Raw genomic sequence first — 16,618 nt, forward strand, 5'->3', positions numbered from 1 at the left:
CCTCTAGGTCTTCCTCGGCCTCTACAGCCTTGCAGGCCTCTACAGCTTTACAGGTTTGCTGGCCTACAACTTTTTTGGGACTCTTATGTCGTCCATGCGTTGCACATGTCCTGACCATCGCATTCTTGACAATTTTTAATAGTCTTGACAACATTCGGTCCCTTAAAAAGTTCGTACGGTGTACATGTACCTGATTTAGCTGTCCACCACGTAAGGTGTCTCATTACCACATTGCCAACTCAACTGCCAGTCTCTTGACTATCTTTCTGCTGCCGATTGTGAGGTCTTGGGTTCGTATGCAGAGTTGGGCCAAAAAAACTTATTGGATTCTTCTATCTAACTTCTCGTTAGAGAGCAGTCCAGAGCTGGGAAATGGTCTTTTATTTTAGTATTCGGTAGATGAAGCCCGTTACATCGTCCGGACTCCAGATTAATAGAGATTTCAAGTTCGACTCTAGGTTCCGGTTCCCTCAATTTGGAAAATGAATTTCTGTTCCACAAGTCAAGAGTCGGATTGGTTGGCTTACATAAAATAAATAGGTAGATATACCTATCTACTTTTCATTTCGTTTGATCTATTTTACGAATGTCGTATTACTCTGTCGATATTCGCAAGTGCCTTGAAGTAATACTTACCTACTATGAGAAGGTTCACACGAATCAATATACTTAGCTTTTGCATATATTAACTTACTTAATAAAACATCAATATGATTGCATATTATGTTTAATTTTTAATATAATTTTTTACTCTTACCAACCTAAGTATCTATCTAGTAGTATAAGATAATACTTACTTTTAAAGTGAATTACATTAAGTATCTACTAATAACATAATATTACAAACATCTTTATTGATTTTATACATAAAGTAGTAATAAATAAATAGTAAGTACCTAATACTTAAAAAAATGCAACAAGTAACAAGCGCGGACGGTTAATATTATAATTTTTTTAATACTAAATTCATTTAGTTTAAAAATATATAAATGAACTTAGGAAGCCCATTTAGTTCTCTTCATTTATTTGCTACGAGAGATGAAATTCGAGCTGTCATGGGCAGTAGCGTAGCGAACTACCCTCTTTCTTGTATTAATCGAGGTATGTACATGTTATTTACATTAAAATATGTAGTCATATATTTAAGAGAAACTCGAGTTACTTTAGTAGATAACATTTAAGAGAAACTTAATGAGCTTAAATTACTGTAGTAACATTGTCATAACTGAAATAACGACAAACATGATAGAGGTAACCCAGTATTTGGTAGAGGAGGCAGAGTTCCGGTCCCAGCCATAAACAGGACTCCTGAAAAGAAATTCCAAAATTAGGCTACCTAGTAGTATCAAAAATGTCATTTTGGCTTTGTAGAGCGTTGTCTCTGTCACTCATACCTATGTGATGTTTTTGATGGTCTCAACGACAGAAACAATGCTCTACAAATCCGCTATCTCCTTCTAAAGGACGATGTACATCACTTTCTGCCGCGTACTGTAAGTGTAACGCATAATAATAGAGTACGCGGCCGAAAGTAATGTACATCGACCTTTAGAAGGATATAGTTGCCTAGATTTATAATTGAGGAGTTGGCGAACGAAACGGTTTAAGTGCACGAAATATAATTTTACAGGAGGAGCAAATAACTGAACGAAATCTTCAGACACTTTACTGTAATGATACCATTTTGATCGAAAGCACGAACTTTAGCAAAGTTTTTAGGCTATTTTGCTTGCAAACGACTTCCAGTTTGTATTTAGTGTTCGGAATCATAAGCTTTGGGCTCAATGAAATTGGGTACAGTACAGTTTTAAGCTGTTTGGTATTCAGTGAGCAAAAACGTTCGGATTAAAAAAAGTGTTTTGATCAGAAATGTATACCGCTTTGTTCGCCAACTCTTCAATTCATCTACACCGTATTTTCTGCATCTACGCGCATTCATATACATGGCTGTATGATCTAGCCGTATTGATAAATACGGCTTCAATACGGCTATTTGACCGCACCGGTCATTTAATCGCCGCTGGTGCGCTTTCTGACTGAGTTCACCAAATAATATGATGGTTAGTCTAAGTCCGCGTTCATTAAAAATGACCAGCTGGTTAAGTATATGTCCCGCAAATTGCTATTGCGCTGGAACCATGTCTCATTAACATCGAAATGACGTCATTTTGACGTCAGCTGAAATAAAAATATACCATCAGTTCGAATCTTCAGTCGAGTGTCACTAAAATGGCGGCCACGCGCATTAGCAACTGGTCACAGTCTTCTCTGGTGCAAGGATGTACCTACTAAATCATCTGCGTAGCGAGCAAGAGGTGCCAAGTCAATTTCCAATTGGATTAATTTGGGAAATAACATTTTCTACATATATTATCTGATTCGAGTTTCAGGGCGTAAAGTTAACATCAGTACCTACCCATATTATAAATGCGAAAGTGTGTTAGTTTGTTGGTTTGTCCTTCAATCACGTCGCAACGGAGCAACGGATAGACGTGATTTTTTGCATGGGTATAGTTAAAGACCTGGAGAGTGACATAGGTTATCTTTTATCCCGGGAAATCGAAGATTTCCCACGGAGTTTTTTAAAAACCTAAATCCACGCGTGCGAAGTCGCGGGCATCATCAGCTAGTTAGATATAAGTGAAGTAATTTTTAGTGTACTTTTTTTAGCGTCGAAGTGCCAAGAAAGTAAGTATTCTGCTAGTTTAAGTTGTACAATTGCAGTATACCTTTGGTTAAAAAATCTAACATATCCCTTTTTAATAGAGCGCCTCCATTTATATTACCAGGAGGCAGAGAGATAGCGCAATTCTGTCTTGGAATATTAAAAAAAGGCATTTCTAGATTGGCCTGAAAACTCGTTAAACAAAAGCTGAAATTTTTCCTTCTGACTAAGCGTCTTTTGGCATTCCTGGGGATTTCCAATCGCGATACCTATGCTGGCATTTCGGCTTTGGACTAAGTATAACACATACCTACAACCTACAATTTATTCTCATTAATTTTATTGTAGGCTATATTTAGCTTCCTCGTCGAATATATTATTTTTAAACCTAGCGAAACAGCTCCATAAGAAAAAGGAAGGACATTTTCCTTCTAACAAAAAACTACTGGATAAGTAGGTTTTTTATTGTTTGCTCTGCATATTTGATGAGGTTTGCATATCAGCCATTTTGTTATGACTGGATTGAATTATTGATCAAACTATTAAAGTATACTATTTGTAATCAAATTTATTTTACCTAACGCTACTACGCTAGTAGTTTTGATACCTAGTACCTACCCTAGATTTTTCGGGTATTGTTTCGAAAGTGTATGAATTTCTAAGATTATCTCCCTCATTTTTATCATGTCTAACTCGCTGTATAGATAAAACTGGTGAACTCAGTCTATAATAAATTCATTCAGAGGGAAAAGAGAAAAAACAAACAAGAGTAATAAAAAAATACTTTATCCAATTAGAATAAAAAATAGCTGCTTCAACTTTATTGACGACCTGTTTTATTACTTTATAAAATAGCCTTACAAAACGCAAAAATTACAAGACTTTTGTTGTATAAACGATAACTCGAGATCTTCAACTTATTTTTTAAAAAGCAATAAAACAAGTCTCAAAGTATTGAAAACATTTCTGAACTCAATCCTGTTGAACTCAAAAATATCTTCAAGTCCAAACACGAGATTTACGACCGAATACTGAAACGGTGCTTAGTATTAGAGTGCACCTCAAAATTAACGACATTTTGCCCACAATCAAAGGCATAACCAAAAAGTAAGGCGTTTTGAAATTTTAATATGCGTTTCAGTTTTCGGGAGTTATGGTAGGTCTTCACGAGCATACATGTTTGACGCAAACGTTACAAATGCTCGATATTTCATATGTATGGAACATCGATCTATGCTGCGTAAGGTTGAAATGGGAATCCTAACCCAAAATGTTACTCTACTTCTCATTACAAAATCGTGTAAAAAATAACTAAGTATTTAACAAAAATGTCAATTCACTCAACAAAGTGTGTGAAGCAGACGATCTTGTTTGCAATTTAAAAATCCAAAAGAAAAAATGTTTATAATGATAAGTAGATGAGTTTAGGTTTAGAAAAGTATGCTTAGTATAAGATTTTACGTCTCACCAAACGTTGCTAGAATTCGAGAGTCGAAACACGATACCGTCAAAGTAAAATGGACCTAAGGAGCCTTGAATTGAAGTCAAAAATTCAATTCGACTGATTTTAATTTCACAACGTTTCCGCTTGAAGCGCTGGCTGTAGACGTGTAGACAAACTTTAGCTTTTAAACAAGGTTGTTAAGATCCAGTTTACTATAATGCGAAAGGTTTTCGACACTCGAATACTATCAACGTTGGTGAGACATAAAATCTCGTACTAAGCGTACAGGGGTTCTAACTCAAAGTGATTTTGTGCATGAATCTTGCTCGTCAAACATGTAGGTGCGTGGAGACCCAGCTTTAAGTTAATAAATAGGAAATAACTAGTACTGGATGCCAATGACACCGCATGCGACGCGGCCTCCAGCGTTGCCAGTCTTCTTCGAATCGGGGTGGTCTGATCTTCCAAAGTCATCAGCCATTGAGTGGAGGACGACAGCCCTGCCGAGGATGCTGTGGGAGCCGGATAGAGCGATCACTTTGTCGTAGAAGTCGATGTGACTCAGGCTGTCATTGTCAAACTCGATATTGCCAAGATCTCCGACGTGGCGTTCTTCATCTTCAGGGTGGCCATGTAGTTTCTGCGTAAGAGGAATGATAAGGGTTTGTTAGCTTACTAGGTATGTTTGTTAATTTATTATGGGGTAAACCGGTAGGGTGATTTCGTAAAACCTGCATCAATCATTATTACAATCTCAAATGTTGTGATTGGCTGAAATTGTGCGATTCTTGTTGCACCAAGCATTGTAGCCAATCGTGAGTGTGCGTCAACCAATCAGAGGTGATTGCGATCTTGACATTGTAGCTGTCATTCTACCGCAATCGCGCAGCTGATGGCCAAGTTTTGTTTAACTTGGCCACTTGGCTGCAAGCCTTCTGGCAAGTAATGAAGCGGCCTAAGGCGGAGCGCGCTTGGAAATTAAACTTGTAAGATCGTAAAAAATGTGTAATATTGTGACAATTTTTTTTTGAATACTTTGCCCCGAGTTGATCTATGAATATAATTAATTAAATATAAATAATCTGAACTTCTCAGATATGCCTAGGCTATCTTGTGCTGAGATTTTACGCTATCTTTCCTTGTTTCATGAATAATACGAATGGTTAGATCTTTACTGAAATAATTATAGTACCTACCTAATCTTTGTGATTTTAAAGACTAAAAGGAAAAAAAAATATTAGGTATAAATTTACTTTTTCAGGGTTGAAATGCGCTCCAGTAGAGAGACACCCTCCAGTGATATCTCCACTTTCATGGACGTGGAATCCATATAGTCCCTTTGGCATGCCGTAGATGTGTCCAAGAATATGGACCGTATCCCCCTCTTGGGTGAAGGTCACGTTGCCATGGACGTCGTGACCGTCCGGGCTGGCCAGACGAGCGACTGCGCGTTGAAGTGCTCCCTCCTTACTTGTACTTGCCACGTGAGAATGGTCCTGAAGTTATTAAAAGGTTTGAACCTCAATATAAATAATTAGCGGCCTTACAAACAACGTTTCGTGATTTTATGTTACGGTTTGTTATGTTATATTAAAATAATAACGTTAATAGTAGCGGTATACCAATATTATTGAACGTTATTTACACGTATTTTTATCGTTACCGAATGATAAATGCGTCGTACAAAGATGGTACTTCATACATGGCATCGTTTGATAGGTGTATAATCACCGGTATAGCTTTATAAGTATTGTTACTTTTACCGGTATATATTAATGTTAATGGTATAGGTATAGATAACGTTAATGTATGTATCGGTATCATTATTTTTAACGTTAACATACTTTGGAAACGCTACAAAAAATAACTGGGGTATCACTTTTATAACTATCTACGTAATATAAGTACACTAAGGAGCTGGCAAACAAAACGGTGTACACTTCTGATCAAAATACTTTTTTAACCGGATGTTTCAGCCCACTCAATTCTGTACCAATTTCCAAGCAAAACGGCCTAAAACCACCTAAAACTGTGCTAACAGTGATTGCAAACTTTATGATTTCAATCAAAACGGCATAATTATACTAGCGTTTCAGAAGCTTTCATTATTTTTTTGCTATCCTATAAAATTTTATATGCAAATACACCGTTTTGTTCGCCAGCTCCTCAATTATTATCATGAATCATCACAAAATAATACTTACATGGCCTCCGTGTCCGGCAACGAGCAGCGCCGCTGAGACCAAGAATACCAGCTGATACATCATTTTTATTTATTTTCTATCTGTAAAAAAGTGATCAGTACAAAATGAGACATGAAAATAGGTCAAATCTTTCCTATCCTGTTTTCTGCATTCCTTTGCAGTTTGTACGACATTTAACTTGGTAAAAAAAATCAGTAGATTTTCCAATGGAAGACCTTTTTGATGGACTAAAAGCCAGTGCGTGCCAGACCTTCCTTGTTTTATAAAAGCTAAAAGTTTCTCTGCGTATTGTCTCCAACACTGGGAGGAACGTTTGTTGGATGTTTGTTAGGATCATGGTGGCTTTGGGAGATAACAGGTAATAAAGGTGTACAAAATCTTACGTGAAATCTTAAGTCAATAAAAAGTAGGTAAATAGGCAATACATAGTCAATATGACTAAACAGTCAACACTGACACCTGATTTTAATTTAATGCCTCTTATGGTGATTAAACTATTCGTGCTATAAATTATAATAAGGAAATAGTAATTTACCTATCACATTGTTAACAACATTCTTTAAATTGCAATTGCAACATATATTTTTCTTATTATGATCAGTTACCTACTACTATTACTATTAGATAAAGAAAAATTTAATACGTGTTTCTTATTAGATTATAATATCTACTAATGATAATAATTATTATCTAATTAATTATCTAAGTAAATATAAAAGAATTCGAAGACTGTATTTTTACAAAATACGCAATATTATGTTAATATCGATGTTAATTTTTTTTATCATGAGAGTTACAATTTTGAGCATTGTTTGCTTCAAGTTACTTTTGCTTCAAACGAGGAAAAGTGCAATAATAACCATTTGACTGTGTGACTGATTTTATTCACGGTCAAGATAATTAAATCGTAATTATTTAACGCTCTACTTTTGCATAACATTTTAAATATTATGCACACAGGTAGGTATGTATTTCCACGAGTAGGTAGGTAGGTACAAGTAATTGAAGTCATAATAATATTTTGTAGAGGTGAGTGACCGCTACAATGAAATATTACCTACGACCTTTCCAGTGCACCGATGTGTACTTTGTGACCTTTTAAACCAATCAAATTCAATGAAATGGAGATACGTTCTAGAAGCAAAATGTTAGGTATCTTCTATCTATACTCAAAGATTTATGTAAATGTTTGAACCCGTGTAACTTATAATATATTAGCAACGTTGAATAGTCAAAACTGGATGGTCTTTTTTGACAAATAACAAAAAAAGTAGTGCTGAGTAACTTATCGACAGATATAGATTGATTTATTAATTTTGGCCGTAAAGATACACATTTTTACGGAAATATGCTGGTCAATTGCGAAAAAACTGCACAAATCATTGCTGCAATCAAAAATTTTACAATGCATTTCAGCCAACAGTGAGAGAGTATCAGCCAATCAGTGATTATTGCAATCGTGGCTGTACCTAGCTGTCAAACTACGGCGAGCCGCTTGGCAAATCTAGACAGATTCTAAAACGTGTCTTCAGATTCAATTTGATTGGTTAATATTCTAATTAGAACCAAATTTAGTATGGATGGAGCGCGCTTCGAATAAACTCTTCTTAAGCGGAAGGATTAATACTAATACTTCTCTCACGATCCTGTCCGTAATTACTCGGAGATAATATGTAGGTATATTAGAATAGATAATAAGTTATCTATCAGTGAAAGAATTTTCAATATCGGATCATTAGTTCTGGAGACCACCGCTTTTATTCTGTATCGAGTTGAAACTTTGTACAGTTTTTGTTGGCACTTCGATTCAGGTCTCTGACATCGGACCATCAAAGTAGGTACAGTAGGGCTTCCTACTGTATGCGCGAGTCATTCAAACAAAGTGGCAATACAGCCTTTAATTACAACGCATGTACTTCTACCTACCTAGTGTGTGATAAAATCTAGTACCTGTCTGTACCTAATACGATACAAGTACGGTAAACTTAATATCTCCGGAAAATAAATTGAGCGTACCTAACTGCGTAGCCTAACGAGACTAACGAGTCTACCTATAGCAACAAACTTATTAGGACCTTCTAGAATCTTTGTGAGTTTGCTAAAAAACTTAAAGCTGTTATGAACCAGATGGGAAAATGGAAAAACATAATAATATTAATGTAGGTACCTATTGATAAAAAAATGTAAAATGCAAGAGGAATAAATTGACTGGCGACGAACGGTGTCATTACATCACATTTTTTTGACACTTCAAAATTAGTTTTTGAAGTATTTGTACCATAATTTGTACCTTTATTTGAATGTAATGTAATGATGACCCAATCTTTCACGTCTTGTTGTTACTTGCTACGTGGTTAGGTATCTACAACTGGGAAATCGTTGTCATAGAATTTTAAAAAAACAGGTAGAACACTCACCAACACTTTCAACAATATCAAACCGAATAAGATTTGAGAAGCGTTGCACTGAGTTTATATTGCTTATATTAAGTGTTACACTTAGATAAGCCATACTTACTTAACAAGAAAAATTAAGAGTATGTTATCACCCCCATAAAAATGTAGAGATTTCTTTAATTGTATTGTAGACAACAATTCAGGACATTCTTTTTATGACGGTGACCCTTTACAGTAAAGATGTTTAATTGCCCTAAATTTTATTTTTACCGCTTTTTAGGGACCCTGTTACTAAGACTCTGCTGTCCGTCCGTCCATCCATCAATCCGTCTGTCTGTCAGGGGGCTGATATGGATCTCATGTACACGGAATGTGTAATTTCTATTGCCGCTATAATATAACAACAAAAACTAATAAAAAATTTAAAATTGCCGCCATAAAAATTAAAAAAAAAAATTTTTTGACGACTAAATGTCATCAAAATTGGTTAGAAGGATAGACCTTGAAAAAGTAACACACAGACAGACACACTTTCGTATACTTAATAATTAGTATGGATAAAAAAAGCGAATACGGTGATAATGGCTAAATATTTTCACACATAAATTAATTAATTTCATGAGAATTTTCCCTAACGAAATTGACAGAGATCGAGATTTTATGTACCTATTGTTGTCAATTTTTATTTTTAACATCCAAAATATAGTTATCACAGTATCATTGTGTAGGTACTTAGGTACTACGTATTATAGTGTTCATAATATTATGTTAGGTACCTGTTGTTTTTGTTAACTTATTCTTTAGCGATAACTCCGTTTGACCCTAGGTACGTTAGTAGGTAGGTACTAAGTATTATAAGTATAGGTACTTATATTATGTGCCCTAGGTTGCAAAAACGATAAGATGAAGAAGCGTTTATCTCAAAAAGTATAGTAGATAGAGTGCACCTAGAAGGTCTCTAAAATCCCGTGGGAACTCTTTGATTTTCCGGGATAAAAAGTAGCCTATGTCACTCTCCAGGTCTTATCTATCTACTTATTTGATTTAGCATTAATATACTGCTTTTTTATCTACATTTGAATAATTCGTCAATTTAAACAAATAAGTACCTATTAAAATACTTCTTTTTTTTTTTTTATTCAGATACAAGTTAGCCCTTGACTGCAATCTCACCTGGTGGTAAGTGATGATGCAGTCTAAGATGATAGCGGGCTAACCTGGAAGGTTAACTTATCACCTCTTTAGGGAAGGCCTATGTCCAACAGTGGATGTCCACAGGCTGATGATGATGATGAACATTAAATGTAAACAAAAAACAAGACAATTAAGTAAGTAGGTACTAGCGCTTATGTTATTATTTTTGTGACCGAGCAAACTTAATTCAATTAAATACCTAACAATTTTAGTGAATAAACGTAATAACACCCGGCAATAGAAAATACGGTATTTGACAACTAGTCAAATCAGTGACTTATTATCAAACGTCAAAACTTGCGCTTAGTAGGTACATGCGAGATTCTATGAAATACTGGAATGTGACGTCATATCATAATGTCGTACTTTTTTGGTTATAAACTTATAACACTTAAAACTAACAAAGGACGTGGATTTTACGCATTTTGGAAGGCCCTCTATTTAATAATCACTAAGTAATAATTTATTTTTGAAATAGTCAAATAACAAATTGCGAAGTGCATTGTACTGATTATGGTACTCTAGATTTTTCCTACATCAATGACAATAAGCATACAAAAAGCCACAAAACAAGAAAAGAAGATAGACAGAATGTGCGTGTACTTTAAAGGTACGGTCGGGCACCTTATTATTATGACACTGCTTGCAAAGTTCATATACCTAAATACCGGGCGAACTTATTGCGTGATAGCCGGTTATATGAAAACTATCACTTAGCGAACGATGATAGATTTATTTTATGGTATCAACTGATGTTTGTATCTGTGATAAGTATATAAACGATATTCGGAAGATAGACAAAGGTTATCAAAATAATCTATAGGATAAAACATAATCTTTATCTCAGAACAAAAACACGACTTACCTTCGCGGGGTCCGGTCTTAAGTGTTTCAATGAAATCTAAAGGCATACTCATTTATTGCATGTAACTGACCAACATAACGTGATCTATTTTGCTCCACCGCACAACAGATGCAGAATGTGATTCAAGACCGCGGGGCCAGTTGTGGGGGTCATAGTATTATGGTTTTATGGACCGGTTTAACAGATCCATACAACTAGAAGCAAAAAGTTCGTGCAATAGGGATGTGCGATTGGCGATAGCGTAGTAATGTGCGGATGTCCGCAACAGAATGGATCGTGATTTTGGTAACTTTCCAGTTGTAATAGTCTTACAAAACTAGCGACCGCCCACAGGCCACAGCTTCAAATTTCAGTGGGAATTTTGAAAAATTCGGCCTAATTACTTGTCTACTTTATAAAGGGTACCTGTGTGCTTTCTAAGTCAAATGGTTTGGGCTGGGCGTTGATGAGTCATTCAGATGAGTGTGTCAGGATGTGTCAATGTCTTATCTGTTCATTGATGAAAATTTTACTGACATAAATTAAATTAAATAACACCACGTAGTAGTACATACAAATTCTTTGAGTGCAACATCATGACATGAAATGACATCTCGCTCTCAAATTCTTATCTTATCTGAAATAATTTTGATAAATACTTTTTATCAAAATTATCCAAATATATAAAACGAAAAGCTGACTGACTGACTGATTGACTGAGTGACTAACTATTGACTGACTGATCTATCAACGCACAGCTCAAACCACTGGATCGATCGGGCTGAAAATTGGCTTATCTTATAAAAGTCAAATAATCGATTAAATATCTGCATAAAATATTATTCCGCACAAAAATACTCAATTTGATAAATAGGTAATTTATATCGATGCATGCATACTTGCACATCCCTAGAGCAATCGATGACATACCTAATGCGATATAGTTTATCACTTATGTAAATATGTGATAAATAAATAAAGAAAAACATTCGAGGGATCGAAACGAAATGAAGAGTGAATCCAAACCTGTTTAGAAGCAAGTGTAAGTAAATTGTTGCACAATGAAATGTAACAAATTATGTACAACAATTTGTACTTTATGAATTACTAGAGGATGCCCGCGACTTCGTCCGTGTGGATTTAGGTTTTTAAAAATTCCGTGGGAACTGTTTGATTTTGCGGGATAAAAAGTAACCTATGTCCTTCCCCGGGATGTAAGCTATACCTCTGTACCAAATTTCATCAAAATCGGTTAAACCGTTGGACCGTGAAAAGCTAGCAGACAGATAGACAGACAGACATACAGACACACTTTCGCATTTATAATATTAGTATGGATTGATGCTCTATAGAACAAAATAAGAACTAAGAAGGTATCTCTACTATGAGAATGTTGTTTTGTAAGACACTATTATAGATGCCTAATAATATGTAGGGAAGTACATAAGTCATGTTCTACAGTTATGTTTCAACGTTATTGTCAGTCTGAAAAAGTCAAACTAGGTATTTAAGCTCAGCCTAAGCCTGAAATCTATAGAGCGTTCTTTGACAATTGCTTAGATTTAGCGTTAAAACGAGACAGATTTTTCTCAGAGACACGCTAGTCGCTAGCAATAATTAATGTTAATGTTATATTATCTAAATTGACAGCTCTAGTGTACCATTTTCTGCATGGAACATTGTGAAAACAGCACTATTATTACACCTGTCAAATGTCAATTTCGTTTATTTTAGAGATATTTGTAAACCTACCTCTCGTATACCTTACGTACTACGTATATCGAAATAGCGCCATTTTCTAAGAATCACTTTAGTTCTGGTATCTACAGGAAAATCTAACAAAGCTAACCTAAATTAAGTATGCTTGTCTAGTAATATTATTTATTATCTTTAATCAGTAATATATATATAATATATAATATATAGGTATAGTTAATGTCTTTAATTTGGTTTACGTCTAGGTAATGCACCCAATACTAGGAAGGAGAAAATAATAATCATTAATTCAAAAAAATAGCGCATCAACCTTGCAAGAAATCAGTAATCAAGAAAACCCTTATTATAAACATGAAAGTGTGTTTGTTTGTTGGTTTGTTATTTTGTCCTTCAATCACGTCACAACGGTGCAATGCGACGGATCAACGTGATTTTGTGCATGGGTATAGTTAAAAAACTGGAGAGTGACATAGGCTACTTTTTATCCCGGAAAATCAAAGAGTTCCTCCGGGATTTTAAAAACCTAAATTCACGCGAACGAAGTCGCGAGCACCAGCTAGTATTTAATAAGTACCTACCTACTTAAGTTATTTTTAAAGAAGTCGAGGATGTAAAATATAAAAGAAAATCAGGATAATGTCAGTGTGTCTGAATTCCGTTACTGAAGACATTCGTTGCTGTCTATTTCTTCATAAATTCATGTAAGTATAAAACGATAAGGTGTCTGACTGACTGACTGATCTATCAACGCACAACTCAAACTACTGGACTGAATAAGCTAGTCTAAATATATAAGAGGAAAAGGTGACTGACTGACTGACTGATCTATCAACGCACATCTCAAACTACTGGACGGATCGGGCTGAAATTTGGCATGCTGATAGCTATTATGACGTAGGCATCCGCTAAGAAAGGATTTTTGAAAATTCAGCCCCTAAGGGGGTGAAATAGGGGTTTGAAATTTGTGTAGTCCACGCGGACGAAGTCGCGAGCATAAGCTAGTAAAATATAAGCAAGACCAATAGCAAGGAGAACATCCTCGTTAAAACCGGAAATCATAATTGCATTGATATACGACAGTCGATAGCGATACTTACTGAAAAAAACCGGTCAAGCGTAAGTTGGACTTGTACACGAAGGGTTCCGTACCATCGTATGAAATACCTATGTATATAACAATGTCTACTTCTTAATTTAAGTAATTAAATATCACTTGCTTTAAAGGTGAAGGAAAACATCGTGAGGAAACCTGCATGCCCATGCCTGAGAGTTCTCCATAATGTTCTCAAAGGTGTGTGAAATCTACCAATCTGCACCTGGCCAGCGTAGTAGACTATGGCTAAAACTCTTCTCACTTTGAGAGGAGACCCGTGCTCTGAAGTAAGCTGGCGATAGGTTGATCATGATGACTTCTTGACTTGCGTGGCGGCTATTTTGAAAGCCATCTTGGTTTTTCATTATTTGTTCTTATAGTAGCATTAAAAAAACACTGTAATTTTAACATAGTGACTTACTTCGTGTGCCTTCTTCGAAACGAAGTTTGGAGGTATTCATGCGAACTCTTTTAATTTTGGGTAACTAAGGTTCATGAGATATAGCCCACTGACAGACTGACGGCCGGACATCCAGACAGAGGCTTAATAACAGGGCCCGTTGGCTACCTTTGGGTACAGATTACGGAAACCTAATAAGCAATTATTATTGCAAGTCTCTTTCAAGTATAGACCATTAGCCGAGTTTTGAAAAATGTATCAATATATCAATACAGCTTGAACGCCTTGATCTAATTAAGTTCAATACCGAAACGACAAACTAGTTTTCAAAGCCTGACTCTGGCCTAAAGCTCGACTAGCCTAAGGCAATTCTATGGTAATGTTAGGTATGGTACTAGGTTCCTTATACCCGAGGGTTACGTTAACTTCAATCCAATTTGTAATGCCACGTCGCAACAGAGCAACAGATCTACGTGATTTTTTGCATGGGTATAGCGTAAGACCTAGAGAGTGACATAGGCTACTGTTTATCCCGGAAAATCAAAGAGTCCCCACGGGATTTTTAAAAACTTAAATCCACGCGTAAGAAGTCGCGAGCATCAGCTAGTTTTCAAACAAAGTGGGTTCCTACCTAAACATTCAAATTATACAGAGTTTATGGTTAAGCTCTATTTGATAGAGTCTCAAGATAATTATCTTGTATTGCTTTTAAATTTTAATTATTGTTCCAACCCCCGAAAGGCCGAAACAGACTTCGTCCGTTTGACCACCCTAAAACTGCTAAAACAGACACTCTATAGTGTAAGTACCTACCTATATAGGTACTCGGAAACGCAAAAATAAAAAATAATATACAAATCTGCCGTTCAGGGTAGATGGATATACCTTACAATGGCTGTATGGAATAAGCCACGAACAAAACAATCAATCACATAAATTAACGAAGAAACGTGTAAAAATACACTTACGCCTGTGGAAATATCTACTGCAATCTCATAGGAAATGCAAAGCATAGCAATCTTTCGCAAAAGATTCCTTTACAACCATTTCTTCAGTGAGGAATCAAATAATTACCTACGATTATTTTTGCTACAAGATAAAAACAAGTAGGCCACGTGTTTATTTAAGTAGAATATAGAGTTTATGTAAACAGACTTACATACCTACTCGTAATTTTTCCGAAGACGTAAACAAAATTATCACCTCGCACTTCTACTAATCACAAATTTACACCTCTACTTAACCTCGCAACAAACAGTCAGTAAACCAAATAAACCAGTAAATAGGTATAGGTAATTAAAATAAGGTTATATCGGTCGCGAAAGAGGAGGCCGCCCGCACTGACTCACTGACTGTGAACTGTGAAACCGTTGATAAGAAGAAGCCTTCAAGTCAACATCGGCACAGATTGCTGCGAGAAAGTAACGCTAGTCGCGACGTGAAAGATTATATACCTACTTACCTAGCTATGTACCTACAGCGACGTAGCGTACGTAGCTAGGTAAGTACATAGGTCTCTATATTAGGTAATAGTCCGCGACAGGTTGAGATTGCAATCGGGGTATGAGGCGGGAGGATGCTCCCGCTCGTTAGTGCGGGGCTGTGCGAGTGTGTGGGGCGTACCCTCCCCGATTGCCATCTCGACCTGTCGCGTACTATACGTTACCTAATTGAATTTTTATGTATTGACCATTGACCGTAGTATTTTGTAGTTACAAAACAGAGACCTCAAAACTGCGATACTTTTAGCACATGAGTACAGCAACCGATAGTCCAAACATCCACAGATCATGTGCAGACGTCGCGTCGTTGAAATGCAGAAAACGGTGGTTATTATATGAAAAATTAAATACGAAACACTTAGCCATGATTTTATCTCGATGTTTCCACGAAAAATCTACAGCGTGGACCATGACTACACCTTAAGGGGACTCAGTTCGGTGCTTTCTTCATACAAACGTAGGAGGGAAATTACAACAATATTCGATATAGTACGCACAAAACTAAGAATTATATCGATTTATCTCGTCATTATCTAGGTTTATTGATATATAAAACATTGAAAAAAATATTGATTTAAAAGTTACGAGGCTCAAAAGATTCCTATTTTAACACTAAATTAATGTCAACTTTAGGCGTAAATAAATAAGATTAGGGATATGAAAATTCTAAAACAATTTATCATTAGACGTAGTTTATTTATTCATTAGTTGAAATAACTTTACTTTGCAAACATAAATTCAGCAGTTTTTTCTCAAAAATACTTTTCATAAACCCTTTTCGCGCGCTTGATTTCGGTGAAAATCATCGTGCCTCTCAACTTTCTCATACAATGTCAAGTGAAAAGCAAACATGTTACCCACGTGCGCTGCCAATTTCGGTCGAGCGTCCTGCGTCACCGTTTTTTTTTAGTATAGGTAGGTACTTAGTTAAACTAGCGTAAAATGAAAGTCTTTCATAAACGTGAAGGCATTTTACTAAAGTATAATAAAGTTCTATAAAATGACTAAATATTAACACTGTAGGTACACTTCGATTGTTATAAAAGTAAATAAGTAGGTAAAAAAGCAAACATTTTTTGGTCACCAAATAGACTTTAAAATATGTGGCAGATCAATTCATTGGGAATTCACTGAGTCGAAAATCAAGTTGTGCAATCACA

General features: G+C 35.8%; 2 protein-coding genes across 4 annotated transcripts in view; one reads left to right on the forward strand and one right to left on the reverse strand.

The window, feature by feature from the left end:
• Window positions 1–16,618, forward strand: part of LOC117996471 (23 kDa integral membrane protein-like) — a 191,256-nt gene that overhangs the window by 43,965 nt on the left and 130,673 nt on the right. The gene's annotated exons all lie outside the window — the stretch shown is intronic.
• LOC117996221 (uncharacterized) lies at window positions 1,032–15,301 on the reverse strand. Of its 3 annotated transcripts, none has more exons than XM_069509451.1 (5): window positions 15,124–15,301; window positions 6,314–6,393; window positions 5,363–5,605; window positions 4,499–4,749; window positions 1,032–1,308 (listed from the first exon to the last, which is right to left on the reverse strand). In XM_069509451.1, the coding sequence occupies exons 2-5, from the start codon at window positions 6,374–6,376 to the stop codon at window positions 1,203–1,205; spliced, it is 663 nt and encodes a 220-aa protein (XP_069365552.1). In that variant the 5' UTR covers window positions 6,377–6,393; window positions 15,124–15,301; the 3' UTR covers window positions 1,032–1,202. The 3 variants fall into 3 exon arrangements, with proteins under 3 accessions (XP_069365552.1, XP_069365551.1, XP_034840148.2); XM_069509450.1 differs by having other exon boundaries at window positions 15,120–15,301; XM_034984257.2 differs by lacking the exon at window positions 15,124–15,301 and adding an exon at window positions 10,769–10,876.

The sequence above is a fragment of the Maniola hyperantus genome, chromosome 3 (assembly GCF_902806685.2).
Source record: "Maniola hyperantus chromosome 3, iAphHyp1.2, whole genome shotgun sequence".
In the NCBI taxonomy this organism is placed as follows: Eukaryota; Metazoa; Arthropoda; class Insecta; order Lepidoptera; family Nymphalidae; genus Maniola; species Maniola hyperantus.